The sequence below is a fragment of the Paroedura picta genome, chromosome 4, assembly GCF_049243985.1.
Source record: "Paroedura picta isolate Pp20150507F chromosome 4, Ppicta_v3.0, whole genome shotgun sequence".
Lineage (NCBI taxonomy): Eukaryota > Metazoa > Chordata > Lepidosauria > Squamata > Gekkonidae > Paroedura > Paroedura picta.
In genome coordinates, this window is record NC_135372.1 from 36,837,776 (window position 1) to 36,853,988 (window position 16,213).

The window sequence follows — 16,213 nt, forward strand, 5'->3', positions numbered from 1 at the left end:
CCCACAAGAGCGCTACGCTCTGCCACTTCCAACAGGCTATGGATCCCTGGCCCTAAAGAGGCATATTGGACCTCAACAAGGGCCAGGGCCTTTTCAGTCCTGGCCCCCACCTGGTGGAATGAGCTCCCTGAAGAGATCAGGGCCCTGCCAGAACTTCCACAATTCCGCAGGGCCAAAAGGGAGCTCTTCCACCAGGCATTTGGTGAGACCGACTGACCCATAACATCTACAGGTCCTCCCCCCCTGACTGAAGGACCGAACCGACCGAGGGAGTGTCAAAGTTACTGTTAAAATACTGTTCTAGTTGGTATGTTATTGTTATATTGATTTTGAGAGTGTTCTATGTAAATGTTTTAAAATGTTTTATGTAAACCACCCAGAGCCGTAGGGAAGGGCAGTATAAAAGTCTACATACATACATACATACATACATACATACAAAAGACATGTAGCTAGGAATCTGTTGTGTTTGTGGTTCTGCAGAAGTCCTTTTACTCAGTCCTTTTCCTCTCATTTGCTAAAAAGAATGTAAAGTTTCTTCATGATTAATAATTCCCACATGTACAACTGACTTCGCATACAAATTCCACAGATAGTTTTCTGACATTACAATATCTGTCCCACATAATGTATTTCTGGTAAGGCCTTGGAGGAAGAGCATGTCTCATGGCTTAAGTGCCACTCAGCACTTAACACCCACTCTGGGCTGCTACCCCACCCCTGAGTGCGTCTTCCTCCAACCAGCATGCCTGTCTGTCCAGTAGCCAGCCAATCGCCTTCCATCCCCCACCCCTGACCACCCCCTCCTCCTTCCACTTCCCTCCAAGGCTCAGAGGCTACAGATCTCTGCTGCATGAGAGCTGCTCGTGCCAGTGAGTTCCCTTCCTGGGAGCCTCCAGCCTGCAGCCTTTCCAGGTCCTGGGGTGAGGGAGACCATCTGCAGGGTTCCTCTATTCACCCACCCTTATCTAGCGCCCATTGTATTCCTGAATACAACGTGCTTGGCCCCTGGTAATGAACATAAAAGTAAACAGACACACCAAGTCTAACTGTAGAAAGCCATTTCTCTGCCCATTCTATAGTATGCTGCAGATTGCTTGGAACATGGCATCTTATAGTTAAATTTGAACCTGGCCCATAGTTTATTGAACAAACAACTCTGCACAGGAAAAGAGGAGAGATGTTGGGGGAGACAGGAAAAGAGAGAGACAGCTAGGTAGATGAGAAGCAGGAATGGAGAAAGAGGAATGAGGGGGTGGAGAAACGGGGGTACAGCCAGGAGTGGGTGGGATTTCTCTCCCCCACATATCTTTCAAGTCCACACTTGTTTATCTGTAAGTTTGAATCCAGATTCAGAAATTAATGCAGGCTGACACATTTCATAGATAGCAAAATAGATTTCATTTTGGTAGTACATTGTCAATCATGTACATCTTTTTCACAGGCCAGGACAGGTTACAACATAGAATTGTAGACATTTCAGAATCAATAACAGAATTATGCCTTTCCCCTCCATCTGCAACTGACCTATGCAGATCTCCAATGAGATATATATATACTAGAAATAATGCCCATTATATAAGTAAATAAAATGGGCGCTAGGGGCCATTCCCCAGGGAAGCCCTCGCAGGGAGAAGGCTTCCCGGAGGTCTGGGATACGGGGGTTGACTGGCTGCGACCTGGGTTGTTTTCCCGGTCACGGGCTGGCCTCCTGGGGCTGGGAGAAGGCGGGGGCCCACTGCCCACCCAGCATAGTCTCGGGGGCTTCTCCTGGCCCCAGGAGCAGGCTCGCCACATCAGCAACGCGGCTGCTCCTGAGCCCGGGAGAAGGCGGCGCCCCCCCCCCCCCCGCGGCTCATACTGGGGCCTTCTCCCAGCCCCAGGAGCAGCCTCACCACATCTGCAATGCGGCCGCTCCTGGGGCCAGGAGAAGGTGGCGCCCCCCCCCCCCCCCCGTGGCTCATCCCGCACGTTCTCCCTTGGGCAGGGAGAACGCCCCCACCGACGGCGGCCACACCCTCGCCAGGGTTCCTGGGGCGGGAAAGGAGCAGGGACGCCGCATCTTTGATGCGGCGTCCCTGCTCCTTTCTGAAGGGGGAGCAGGACCCAGTCCGGAGAACTCAACTTGTGGGCTGCCAGCTCAATCCGCACGGTGAATTCCCAGTCGGGCCAGGTGAGGCCGGGCCAAGCTGCCAATGAGGAGCCGCCATGGCAGCTTGGCCCTGGATGGCGGGCCACTTCACGGCTCCTGATTGGGCCCTCCGAGTTTTTATCCTGGACAGGGCCCGCCCTAACTCCTCCCCAACAGCCCTTACCCTTTTATATAATCTGTTCCGCAGGAGCGGTTAAAATAATTTAGAGATTACATCTATCATATCCAAAGAGTTTGCAGTCATAAATCCAAACCACAATGTTAATTACACTTGATATATGGATGCCCCTTATTTCTCCTCCCCCCTCAAAAAAAAGGAAGTTTCTCCCAAAGAAAACCTAGCTTAAATCAAACTCTAAAGATGTAGTTGAGGTGGTTCTATATGCAGCAGAAAGGACACTGAAGTTTTACTGGATGGATTCAAGACTGTTACAGAAAGACAAACACTGCACCTTCCATAGACAGTTAACCTGTCCACACAGCACAACAGAGATACAGAAAGCTGTGCTTTAGCACAGTGGTCCCCAACCTGCGGGCCGCGGCCCGGCGCCGGGCCGCAAACGCCATGGCGCCGGGCCGCGGCTCCCTCTCCCCGCCCCCCCCACCCCCGCAGTAAAAAACTTCCCAGGCCGCAACCTTGCGGCCCGGGAAGCTACTTACTGCGGGAGGGCCGGGAGAAGGAATCAGGGCCGGGCCGCGACCGTGCAGGCCGTGCCGGAGCGGCCCGATCCACGGACGCGGCCCGCGGGTGTGGCCCGATCAGCGGGCGCGGCCGGGCGCGGCTCGCGGGTGCGGCCGGCGGGCGCGGCCGGGCGCGGCTCGCGGGTGCGGCCGGCGGGCGCGGTCGGCGGGCGCGGCCGGGGTGCGGCCGGCGGGCGCGGCCGGGCGCGGCCCGATCCGCGGGCGCGGCCCGAAGCGTGGGCGTGGCCCGCGCGGGCGCGGTCCCTGCGGGCGCGGCCCAATGCCCTGCCGGTCCCCAGCCTAAAAAAGGTTGGGGACCACTGCTTTAGCAAGTCAACAAGCTGCACTTACATAGCTGAGAACCCTCCTACACAACTGATTAACATTGCTGGTTATGGTTTCCCTCTACCTACAGAAAGAGAAACCGCAGAACAAGATTACAAAGAAAGCTGGGTATTCTTTCCGCAACTGTGTGTTAAAAATCAAGATACTGCATTTGGGCTTTTTGGTAATGTCCTGCTGAAGCTCATGACAGTCAACCCAGCAATACATGTGGCAGAAATGTTAAAACAAGTGGAGGGGTTGAGGACAAGGGCTGTCAAGTTGTGGCCGACTTGGGGTGACCCTGTAGGGCAGGGGTAGTCAACCTGTGGTCCTCCGGATGTTCATGGACTACAATTCACATGAGCCCCTGCCAGCGTTTGCTGGCAGGGGCTCATGGGAATTGTAGTCCATGAACATCCGGAGGACCACAGGTTGACTACCCCTGCTGTAGGGTTTTCAAGGCAAGAAACTAACAGAGGTGGTTGACCATTGCCTGACTCTCAGAGTGTTGTGACCCTGGCATTTCTTAGTGGTCTCCCAGTCAAATACTAACCAGGGCTGACTCTGCATCATTTGAGTTCTGGTGAGATTGGGCTTGACTGGGTCATCAAATTCAGGGCATTAACCACATGGATCAGTTAATGTCATACCTACATTTGCCAAATTAAAACAAAACACAGGAATACAAGAAGCCATGATGTCCACTCCGGGATGTGCTAAATAGCACATCGGATTTACCCAGTGTGCCCAATGAATTATTATTTTTATTTATTTTTAAATTTGCCCACAATTGCACAATATGAAGGCAGAAGTAAAGGTAAAGGTATCCCCTGTGCAAGCACCGAGTCATGTCTGACCCTTGGGGTGACGCCCTCTAGCGTTTTCATGGCAGACTCAATACGGGGTGGTTTGCCAGTGCCTTCCCAGTCATGACCGTTTACCCCCAGCAAGCTGGGTACTCATTTTACCGACCTCGGAAGGATGGAAGGCTGAGTCAACCTTGAGCCGGCTGCTGGGATTGAACTCCCAACCTCATGGGCAAAGCTTTCAGGCGGCTGCCTTACCACTCTGCGCCACAAGAGGCTCTTGAAGGCAGAAGTACTTCCAGGCAATTGGATTTGGTTTGCTCAGTACTGTTCTGGTAAAATCGTGTGTTCTCCCTTCCATTTGTGAACCATTCCTTTTTAAAGGAATCCGTAAATCCTTCCTGCTTGTAAACCACATGCAGTAGTTTTGCAGAGAGATTTTTAAGGTCACAAGTTTGTTTCCAGTGGTTGAAGAAATCAAACAAACAAACCAGTTTCAAGCTGGAAGAAGTAACAAAAGCTGGAAGTAACAAGAAGTAACAAAAGCTGGAAGAAGTAACAAAAAAAATAGCAAACTGTAGTCCGTGGTACAAGGAATCTGCACGCCAATTTAACTTAATTTATGCAGTCTGAGCAGCTGATACTGTGACCAGGCCTTGCTGGTTGGAGTTTTAATAAATAGTCTGTTGTAAGTCAGGAGTAAATTGCCCATAAACCAGGGGTCTGCTCTGCAATCTATGGCCCCAGAGCCGCATGTGCTTGAACCTGGAAACAAAGTGAAATTTTAAAAAGGTATATTGGGGAGGTGGGGGAGGTGCTAGAAGGGAATATCAGGGAAAGAGGGGACTAAAGGGCTTCTTAGAGAGGCCGCACAGACAGGAAAACGGTAGAAGCGAACAGCCAGTCGTCCAAATGCGAACCACACAGAGATTTATGCCAGTGTGCTAAAACAATATTACCCTGTACACCTGTGTATATTTACGACTTTCTGTGAGAACCTGCACGTGTACCACTTCCTAAGAAAGGACGTGCAGCCGCCAGTGTTTTGGTTGCAGGGAAGTTGTGAATTATTAATCAACCTGGATTTATGAATTCAATTTATGAATTATTAATCCCATCAGTAATGTGGCATTGTAGATTTTCAATCAGGTAAAGGAGCTCTCTTATACTGGCTCTCTGTGTACCTCTTATGTTGAATGGTGATATGGAATGTGCAACAGAAGGTACTTTTCTCATGGATTGACACTGAACATACCGCTCTATAGATAACATTGGGCACCTAAGTCTTTCTTAGGACATGACTGACTTCTTGCTTGCAGGCGTATAAACATCACAGTAGTATCACCGGATGAAGCCATGGAAGAGTGCTCATTTATTTTTTGTCACTAGGTTGCTGCCAAACTGTAGGGTTTTCAAAGCATGAGATGTTGTGGGATGATTTGCCACTGGCTGGCTCTGAGAAACAACCCTAGTATCTCTTGGTGGGCTCCCAATCCAAATACTAACCAAGGTTGACCCTGCTTAGCTTTCAAAATCTGACAAACTCAGGCTAGCTTGGGCTATATCCAGGCCAGGGTGTCTACTGCCCCTGTTGTTCTAAAATATAAGAACAGGCCAGATTTTAAATTTTAGCCCTTTTTCAAGGGAAGTGTATCTGACTACAAATGTACCAGGCTCATAAAATTGAATAACTGGAGTGACTCCATACACACCACAAATCCCACTTGAATGAATATACCACATTGGCTCTCAGCTTTCCCTCCTTCCCTTGAAAATGTCTGGTCAAGTTGCAAAGTTATGGAGTAACAGGCCACTCAGAGTTGTGTGGTGGTCACTGACAAGGCCAGCCGAGTCCACAAGTTGTGTGGAGGCTGACAAAGGGCCCAAGTGAGTTGTATATCATTAAGCTTTTACTGTCAGAAGCCAAGGTTTGGCTGGTTGTGTAGCAACCACCACAATGGATCCTGAGATCTCAGAGAGCATCCATTTCTTTAAGGTGCAGGGACCACTTCTCTTATTTGGGGGCAGGTCATACTCCCAATATGTATATGTGTGTGATGTATATGCGCGAATACACTCATGTGCATGTATTTTATTTTTCTGCAAACCTGGGTCTTTTCTGATCTATCTGCTTTGTTCATGGCTCCAGTCTCTGGATTTAAGTATCTACAGACAGGATCATGTTGAGAATTAGAAATACTCATTTTGATTCATTTGAATGATTTTATTTATGTCAATAAATAGTGAATAACAAAAACACATTCTTAGGTCCATGATTTGATAATATAGGACTAACTTTAAGCAAAAACAATTTTAAATCATCAAAATGGACTAGGACGGAAAAAGGACACCCTTCTTTTCCTTGAAATTTGTAGTCCTTTAAGTAGGATGCTTAAACTTTTATTTCAAATCATTATTGATCAAGATGTCCACTTCCTAAACAAATGCAAAAATGTGTTAGAATGATTTTAAAGTTAAGTGAAAAATGGGTCTGTTCCCTTTTAAAAGGGGAGTGTTTGTCTTGGTTATCCTTCCAATATCCCAGAACTGTTTCCACCTGCACTTATTGCCCTGCATTGTTATAACTTCACTGTAGTACAGGACTAAAATTTGGCACTTACACAGCAGGAAAACCAAAATTAAAAGTACATTTGACATTCCAGGATAAAACTGGGTGTTGCAAATGCCTCTTTTCACATTCTTCTCAACTAAATTCTACAAGAGGTTATTTACAGGTTTGTTTACATGAACAGGGCAGCAGACATGAGACTGGGAAAGTTCATGAACTGGAACTTTAATCCTCAGTATTTCCAGTTCAGCAACATAAAAGCCCTTCCTCGGCACCTAAATTTCACTACTGCGCTGTGTTAAGTACAAATGGGGAAAAAATTCAAGTACGTGACCTGCACACATCTCCCAGGTGCTCTCTTTAGCGCCCACCTCAAATCTTCCATCTGTCTTTTGAACAGATCTCAAATCAACACTGGGATGGCTAGGAAAAATATTTCAGACTGGTGATACAATCCTAAACAAAGTCGCACCCTTCTCAGTTCATTGAAAGTTACTGGCCTGGAAGGATATAAACCTTTTTAGGATTGTGCTGTAACACCTGCAGATTAGGGACAGTGTTTTACTGAGAGTGGCTGGCCATAAGAGAGACATTTTGCGGTGCAGGTCAGTCCTACAGGCCATTATTTACTGTATTAAAATATTTCTAATATTTTCTGTTGTTTCAAGGCAGCTTATAATCGTAGTTGAAACTACGGTTGCGCACTGCGGCTTCCAAATCAGCCATTCCAGGCTGATGCAGCCAGCGCTGCACTGCGGGGGGGGGGGGGGAGTTGCGGCCGCTGGTGCGCGCACACGCAGGCATTCAGCTGGAAAGGCCGATTCGGACACTGCCATGCAGAACCCTAGTTGAAACATCTCCAGCTAAAACCAAAGATAAAACAGGCAAGTCCCCCAACATCCCTCCCCCCCTTTAAAAGCTACCTGCCATTCAAACCCCATCAAAACTCATGGCAAACAGGCAAGTTTTGAACATCTCCAAGGAGAGGACCCCCCTCCCCCCTTAGCTCTTCAGAGAGCCCATTCCACTGAGCCAGAGATTATGGTAACGGCCCATGCTCTGGTCAATGTCAATTGGGCCACCTTAAGTCCTGGTTAGTTGCTGCCATCTGATAGAGCAATATTGCTTTTTGTAATGGCTCCGATACTTTTCCCCAGAGCAATTCTACATGCACCATTCCTGCCTGTTATTTTTGGGGTTCAAAATTCCAAGGTCATCCTATTGAGTCAACTGGCATTTCAAGAAAAGCACTGGAACGGTTTCAGCTTGGGGCATGTCCTTAAATCATCTCCCACTCCACTCCCAGGTAAGGAAGTTGATTGGTTTTAAAGATGCCACTGCACTCAAATTTTGTTCTGCTACCTCAGACCAACGTGACTATGCACCTGAATCCACTCCCGGGAGCCGGTGCTGAACATCAATGAGGAACGGCAACATGTGGACATGCAGCATACGATAATGACACGTTTCACTGTATAAAAATTCAGTGCCAAGGATGTACTAACAGAATAGGGCAAAAGGGTGGGCCCAGCAGCAGTTCCTGGGTCAGCTCCGGCCTGTGAAGCAGTTGAATCTGGTGGCTGACGTCTCTACACTGTCCCGATCAAGGTGACTTCAACCTTTGGTCAATCATTCCAACTCCTAAATTTCAGGAACTGTAAGTCCACACAGTTCAGGGAGACATTTTTGCTACATCCTAAGAGCAGCCATGCTGGGTAAGACCAGTGTCCATCTGGTCTAGCAACCTTTTCCACACAGTGGCCAACCAGTCGTCCTGAAGGTCCAACAAACAGGGCGTGAAGGTCCAACAAACAGATCGCCACTGATACTGCTTCCTAACATTCATACTCAGGGGTAGATATGGAGGGCTTATCCTCCATCAATTTGTTGATAGATACATACAGAAGCCTTTATTGGCATAAGAGCAATGCAAGTAGGGAGATACAAAAGGCTGGCTCAGTGAAAGGACATCACTCAGGGAAAGTACAAATGCATGAGGTTCATTACGTGGGATAGCCCTTAAATACTTAAATTACAGAAACCGGTTGTTGGCTCAGGTTGTGCTGCTAAATATGCTTCCAGCCCTCCCTCTGGATTACCAAGAATACAAATGCCAGCTCTTCCTGGAAAGCCACAAACAGTGCAATAAGCCTGCACTTTATTTCACAACACTGTTTGGGCGCTTAACATAACGCTGTGCTTTGGATCAGTTAAGAAACCAAACGCTAGCAAACTTAGCAGGGAACTGCCTGTTCCTGCTATGAATACTGCTAAGAGCCTGCAAATCCAAAAGGAACTTCCTAACGGGACTCTTCAGCCATTAAAGTTGGGACGTCTTTATTCAAAAGACGGAGGAAAAAAAACGACATTTCAGAACATACAAGCAAAGAGGCATACCTGTCATGTCATATATCAGTCACAGCATTGGAAACATACTCTTTCAAATCAGTAGTTTAGAATTTGCTGCTTTTTTGTAGAAAGGAGTACTCTTGTTAGAAGCAGAGGACTCCCGTTTGTTTTTTTAAATTCTACAATAATCGGCTGCAGACAAAAATATATATATATAAGAGTTGTGGATGGAATAATACCAATCCTGTGCTTATAATATGGCTATTTTAATGGGAAAGGATGTAAAGGTTCAATTTTTTTTTTACACAGAATAAGGGCAAGGATGCCTTGGCAAAAACACATCCTCCACTCCCCACCTTGCATTCCCGCTTGTGCGAATCAGTGTTATCCAGGTCTTGCTTTCGAGCCCCGAGAGGACTCAAAAATGAGGCCTGGGTAATGCTCCCACTGCCATGAGGTACAAAGAAGACAAGATGCAGCAGGAGAGACTTCTTGCTCCTCCCCTTCTTCATGCCACGGCACCAGAGGAAATAAACCTAGGTGCATGCTAAACGGCTTCCGAGTCGGTTTTCGGCAGGCACAGACAGAAGCTGGCTAGCGAACCAATATTTGCGAACCCTGGGCCCCAACCATTTAGCCTCGATGAGGAATCAACCAGGACAAGAATGCAAACGAAACCCTGTGCGTGAGAGAGATCCTTCTGAAGGAACATTACATTCAGATGAGGCAAAAGAGACTCCGAGCTCATAATACTACCCCTTTAAGGACAAGGAGGAAAAACAGTATCAACACATACAAAACCATTGTTTGGAATTGAAGTACGACGATCACTTTGTGTGTGTGGGATCTTTTACCAACCTTTCAGCATGTTTCACGACCAGCATGGTAGCTGCTCAGGTTGGAATCGCTCACCGAACAAGAACCATTTAGCCAAGCTTTCTGAAGTCTTAGCTGCTTCAAGAGATTATTTAAAAAAAAAATAATAGCAAAGGATTATTGTTTTCCCTTTTCAAAGGTTCAAGACATTTAAGATCACTGGTCCAAGGTAAATTGTGCTGTTGTTTTTAAAGAACTGTCTTCTGGCCTCCGACTGGGGGGCTTCAGATCTTACTGTGGCAAGTCCAGGAGCGTGGCGTCAGATAATCCAGGAAAGTGGGCTACAAGATCAAGGAGAAATAGCATTGTTAGAGATCGGGGTAAGGACTGGCGTGTCGCAATACAACCGCTACAACACAGTGGCACACGCGGTAGGAGGAGGAGGCGGTTTCGTGTAACTTACTCTTTACTACTTTACTACTCTCAAAGCATCTTCCCATTGTCTACCCTTCTTCTCCACACAAGATTCCCTGTGAGAGAGCTCTAACAGTGACTGGCCCATGGTCACCCAACTGGCTGCATGTAGAGGAGTGGGGAATCAATTTAAATCCCTTTAAATGCCTCCGAGCCCACAAAACAGCTGACCCCCACGGTGGGTCAGGTCTTCGGCTGCCTGTGGGGAGAGCAGTTCAAACTGCCTGACAACCAGCTGATCCAGCAAGAGATTTCTCTCCTGGATCAGCTTTGGCTGTGTGGGAGGGGGCATCTTGGATTGGGGGTTGGGAGGGTGGGCAGTGGGCTGACATGTCAGCCCCACATCTTTCCCTGATCCAAGCTGGCAAGTGGCTTCAGAAGGTAAGGGCAGTCACGGAGAGGATACAAGCTCCACCTTGTCTGATTCCAGCTGGCATTCTCCCTCCCCCACATCTCGTCTAACTCTCTTTAGCCTGGAAGTAGGTATTTAAAGACCACACCAAACAGCTGATTTTAAGGGTTAGCGCTCTGCCACGTCCCCCATACTTCAGAGGCTAAAAAGAGCCAGCTGTGATCAGAGACCTTAACCCGTTCCGCAGGGCCTGTAAGACAGAGCTGTCCTGCCGGGCCTACAGTTGAGAAGATTATTATTATTATTATTATTATTATTTCGATTTATTTCCTGCCACTCCCAAATGGCTCGTGGAGGGTTACAGTGTCTTAAAACCCCATTAAAACTCTCATTAAAAGACTTAAAAATATCACAGCATGGCGGCACAATAATAAAATCCCCTTCCTACCCCCCTTCCTAAAAAAAGGGGGGGGGTGGAGGAATGCTGGCCTCCCTGACCAAAAGTCCAAATGTAGGCCACAATTAAGCCCTCCATCTGGCCCCTCGCGCAAAGAATCATAATATTTTATAAGAAGAGGCGGCCACAGGTTTTCCAACTGGACTAGGTGAATTTTAAATCTAAAATCTTAAACTGTGTTATATTTAATTATTTATATTTAATTCTTAGCGTAAGCCACCCTGCACCCTTTTGAGGAATGTCGAGGTAAAAGTCAAATGATAAACATTCCTGAGCACACATTTTCTCCAGGAGAACTGTCCTTTTTGGTCTGGAGTTGAGCTGTAATTCTGGGAAATAACTCCACACTTTTTTCCTTCCCCTACAACCTACTGAACAATTGTATGCTTCACATCTGTAAACACACAGTGTAAACACAGAGGAACAGGTTGCATATCATAGCTATTTCACACATTATACAGAGGAAAATCCATTTTTTTAAATAAAAAGGGGGAAGGGGGCTCATAAATCCCACCCCCAAACTCTTTATTCCAAACCAAAATTCCACATTGCAAGCTAAAACATGGAGATTGAAATGCCAAAGCTGATAAGGAAATGTTTTAAAATCCAAATGAGTTTTTCCAAGATTTGTATTTTTAGGGTTGTGCATGGCGGCGTCCAAATCGGCTGTTCCAGGTCGATTTGGACACACCGCGCACAACCCTAATTCAGATGTTAGGCTTTCCGCTTGCCCTTCTTCTCAGCAGTCCGTCCCGGCTATCTTACAGACTGCAACTGGAGGATTACTTACATTTTCCAAGGGGCAATACCAACGGGCATACCATTCTTGGCTATAAAGGCAGAGCAAGATGCCTTGACCGAGGAAGAGGGACGTCCACATGATCACATTCCAAATGGAGCCTTTTCGTTGGTCACTGATCAAGAAGTTGAAAATTACTGAACAAGGGAAAGAAAAAAGCATTCAGGCTGCATCATTCGGAACACTACAGGTACATCATCCAAACATACTCTTCCCACCTCACAACTGACTAGCAAAGTGCCCATCAGGACAACCAAAGAAGTGAGGGAGCCAAGCTAGCCACATGCCATCTGTCTTCCAGAGAAAAGGTAAACCTCTAAAGGAAGCCCAATGTGAACACCTCACAAATGGGATTTTCAGTTTTACTGCAGACGGCAGCCCGCAGTAACATTTCAAAGGCCAAGCAAAATATTTCACAAGTCCCTTTCCATCCTTCCTCCTGCCTACCTCCCATTTTCCCATCTTCTTTCCCTATTGCCATATTCTCTTGTATGTTCCTGCCTGGGGATTACGATCTCCTGACTCCCCCATCAAGCAAAGATATCTGTTTGGTTGGCTCATAAGAGAGGGCCTTTGCAGGGGCAGCCCCACAACTGTGGAACAACCTCCTGAGAGAGCTCTGTAGGAAGCAATGTGGATAATAAGTATTTAAGTAAATAAACACTATCTTCACCTTTGGATCTTCTCCATTGCTCCCAAACAAAGTGGGGGGAGGGGAAATGTGTGTTACTTACACCTGTATTTTAAACAAATGGAATAAATAATAAACTGCTGTAAGGTGATTTAGAGAAGACTCTTGCGAGTCCCTTGGACTGCAAGGCGAACAATCCAATCAGTCTTAGAGGAGATCAGCCCTGACTGCTCCTTAGAAGGCCAGATCCTGAAGATGAAACTCAAATACTTTGGCCACCTCATGAGAAAGAAGGGCTCCCTGGAGAAGAGCCTAATGCTGGGAGCGATCAAGGGCAAAAGAAGAAGGGGACGATAGAGAATGAGGTGGCTGGATGGAGTCCCTGAAGCAATAGGTGCAAACTTAAATGGACTCCGGGGAGTGGTAGAGGACAGGAAGGCCTGGAGGATCATTGTCCATGGGGTCGCGATGGGTCGGACACGACTTCGCACCTAACAACAACAACAAAGGTGATTTATGAGCCAATCTTGGGCTGGCCATGAGAGGGGGAGAGGAATAGAACAAACAAATGGAGTGATTACTTACTTCCAAAGAACATGAAGAGGCAAAACATCACAGGATAGAAGTAACCAAAACATACAGCCAGGACATATTCATGTACAGCAGCAGAAATTGCAAAGACGGACAGCATAGCAGCAGATTTGAACTTCTTCCCAAAGAACTGTGGGTGGTGTGGGGTTGATAATAAGAGTAGAGACAAAAGAATCCATCATAAATGCAATTAAAAAAATATTCTTTAAAGTTAATGGTGACTACCATTTAGGGAAGGCTTTCTCAACCAGGGTTTTGTGAAATCCTAGGGTTTCTTGACGGCCCAAATGGGTGGGAATTAATTAATTTTAATGTATTTTTAAATTTGTTAAACATTTATTGGGTCATATGACCATATATGGTCAGGTTGCCCCCCAATGGCCAATGATAGGCCTGGAAGGGGAGGGGTCCTGGGTTGGCGGGTCCACAGTTATGTTCTCTAACCATATTCTGCACAATTGCACCACTTCTGGGGTTTCTTGGAGCCTGAAGAATGTTTCAGGGGTTTCTCAATGGTAAAAAATTTGAGGAAGGCAGATTTATAAACTTGCTGATATAACTTGCTGATACAGCCTCACATTCCTGAAAAGTCTTTCAATGCAATTGTTCAATGAATAATCTTGTTTTATCACACTTCAATTCATTAGCAAAAAGAATGAATGAATATTTACCCACTTGTTACAACGGTTACTGTGCTATCTGTATGGAGATAATTTTATTTAAGAACCATATACGTGTTTGTTACTTAGAAAGGAGATTGCTGTAACCCCCACCTCCTTTTTTCCCATTTCTCTGAAGAAAGATTTTCCATTAGATTCAAAGTGCTCACCCAAAGGAAGTCTCTGTATGCATAGTAATACAGCCAGTCATGCACTACCACATTCCACGTTCGGTAGTAGTTTGCATAAGATGTAGAATTCCACCAGTCCTGAAGAGAGGGAAACAAACATGTTCAAAAGAGTACAGTCAGTATTACAAACAGGGAAGTGTAATGCTGAGAACCTCATAATACTTCTGCATCAACCAGCAAAACTGCACGCAGGTCTGTAAATGGTATGTTGCCTCTTGCAAATTGAGAACTAAGCAGACACTCCTCATTTTTCTTCTACCAACAAGTCACTCTAAGATAAATTTACTCTATTATTCCTAAGAACGTGTGCCTAGCTCCCTCGTAGGGTTTTAAAGGCATAAGGCTAACAGAGGTAGCTTGCCACTGCCTTCCTCTACATAGCAACCCCAGATTTCTTGGATGGTTTCCAATCCAAATAGTAATCAGGGCAACTGATTATTATTCAGGGCTCTCCATCTTTGGAAATTATTAAATAGAGCCTGGATAGTCATTTGCCGGAGAGGCTGATTCTGTGAAGGCTCAAGGGGGTGGCAGGTTACAGTGGATGAGCGATAGGGTTGTGAGTGTTCTGCATAGTGCAGGGGGTTGGACTAGATGACCCATGAGGTCCCTTCCAACTCTATTATTCTATGATTCTGCTTAGCTTTCCAGATCTGATGTGATCAGCTAGCTGGAGTCATCTGAGTCTGGGTGCGCAAAGCTCCACAAGGATAAAATTTAAATGTTTTTAGGAGTGTGGCTCAAATGCAACCGTTTCCCAATATGGACAGTAAGTCCATGTAGGCGGAACATCTGTGAATCCCACTTGTGAGTGAAATGCTTTTAAAATGCTTTTAAAGAAACACATAGTTACCAGAATGATGTTACCCGTACCATTTTGTTGTTTCATGTAAACCGCCCTGAGCCTTTGGGGAGGGCGGTATATAAATACAATCAATCAATCAATAATTCTGCCAGCAGGTCATAAGATAGATGAGGATCATGTGCCAGAATATTCTATATGTTTTCAATGTTATAAAGTTTAACTCTGTCCAAATATATGGCTAGTCTTATTGTGGTCATATATGAGACTGTCTAAATAAGACATTTCTTTTGTTCACTGTAATGTTGTATTTTGTTTTTTTTCAACTGATCTTGTTTTCCTAACTTTCAGGTGGCAAAAACCAAGGTACATGGGCTATAGCAGGGGTAGTCAAACTGCGGCCCTCCAGATGTCCATGGACTACAATTCCCAGGAGCCCCTGCCAGCGAATGCCTGGACTACCCCTGGGCTATAGTAACAAAGGGTACAACTCTCTTTCCAATATCGGCTCTATCTGCAATTTTGCTTGTAAAGATCTAAAAACGTATTGATACATTTAAATCTAATGTATATGCCAAATAGCCCAGTTTCATGCTGTTATAAATTAGTTAATGATGGTAATATAAAATGAGTTTAATAAGGAAGGATGTGCACACATTTTGATTTCCCTCCCAAATTTCTGGGCTTAAAAAAACTCTCAACAGCTTCAAAGTTTCCAGAAGTTTTACATGTGATCACAGGGATGTGGAAATTAATTAACCAAAAAGCACAAAGCAATTTGGCCAGTTCTAATACTCCCCCCCAAATAAACCAATGCTCAAAACTACTTACTGATTTTTTTAAAAACAGAAATACCCTGAAATATTATAATGAATAAACGGCCAAGGACAATACTTGGCAACCAAATACAAATTATTATATAACTTGGGAACAACGTATTAGGATGAAGAGATAAGGAGCTTCCTTCCCATAGAAGGCCTGGCAGTTCTTTTTAAAAGTTCTTTGCACATTGTCAAAAGGTATTAAAGTACATCAGTGGGTTACTCTGAAAAGCAAGTTCCATAATGGGCAGCAACAGGTTTTTTGTTCACAGACACTGTTTGGCATCATTTCTCCTCTCCACCTTATCCCAGGGATTCCCAGTCAAGAGTTCGGAAGACTCTAGGGTTATGCGAAAGCTCCCCAGGAATTATGCAGCTTTTCCCAGAAGTTCGGATGGCCAAATCACTAGACATCACTGAAGCCCACTTCCCCTGCTGCTCTATAATGGAACTGGAATTTCATTGTAGAGCAACAATTTCTCCACGATGGAAACGGTAAATGATTGATCAGCTGGCTTTCCGCATGAAACTTAGGTCTATCAGCTTAGGATCAGCTTAGGGCTGATCCTGCATACAGCAGGGGGTTGGACTAGATGGCCTGAATTGCCCCTTCCAACTCTATGATTCTATGATTCTACTTCTGTGCCTACTTTTCTGAGGGCGCATGTCACCACTTTGGGGGTTCCTCAAAACCTGAAAAATATCTCAGGGGTTCCTCCACGGCTAAAAGGTTGGAAAA

General features: G+C 45.8%; 1 protein-coding gene across 5 annotated transcripts in view; it reads right to left on the reverse strand.

Moving 5' to 3' along the window:
- Positions 1–8,844: 8,844 nt before the first annotated feature.
- Positions 8,845–16,213, reverse strand: part of SOAT1 (sterol O-acyltransferase 1) — a 61,778-nt gene continuing 54,409 nt past the window's right edge. For all 5 annotated transcript variants that reach the window (XM_077332464.1, XM_077332466.1, XM_077332462.1 and 2 more), the window contains exons 14-17: positions 13,831–13,929; positions 12,996–13,131; positions 11,771–11,916; positions 8,845–10,038 (exon numbers count right to left, since the gene is read on the reverse strand). In XM_077332464.1, coding sequence (XP_077188579.1) covers positions 9,982–10,038; positions 11,771–11,916; positions 12,996–13,131; positions 13,831–13,929 — 438 coding nt within the window. In that variant the 3' untranslated portion in view covers positions 8,845–9,981. The remainder of the gene's footprint in view (positions 10,039–11,770; positions 11,917–12,995; positions 13,132–13,830; positions 13,930–16,213) is intronic.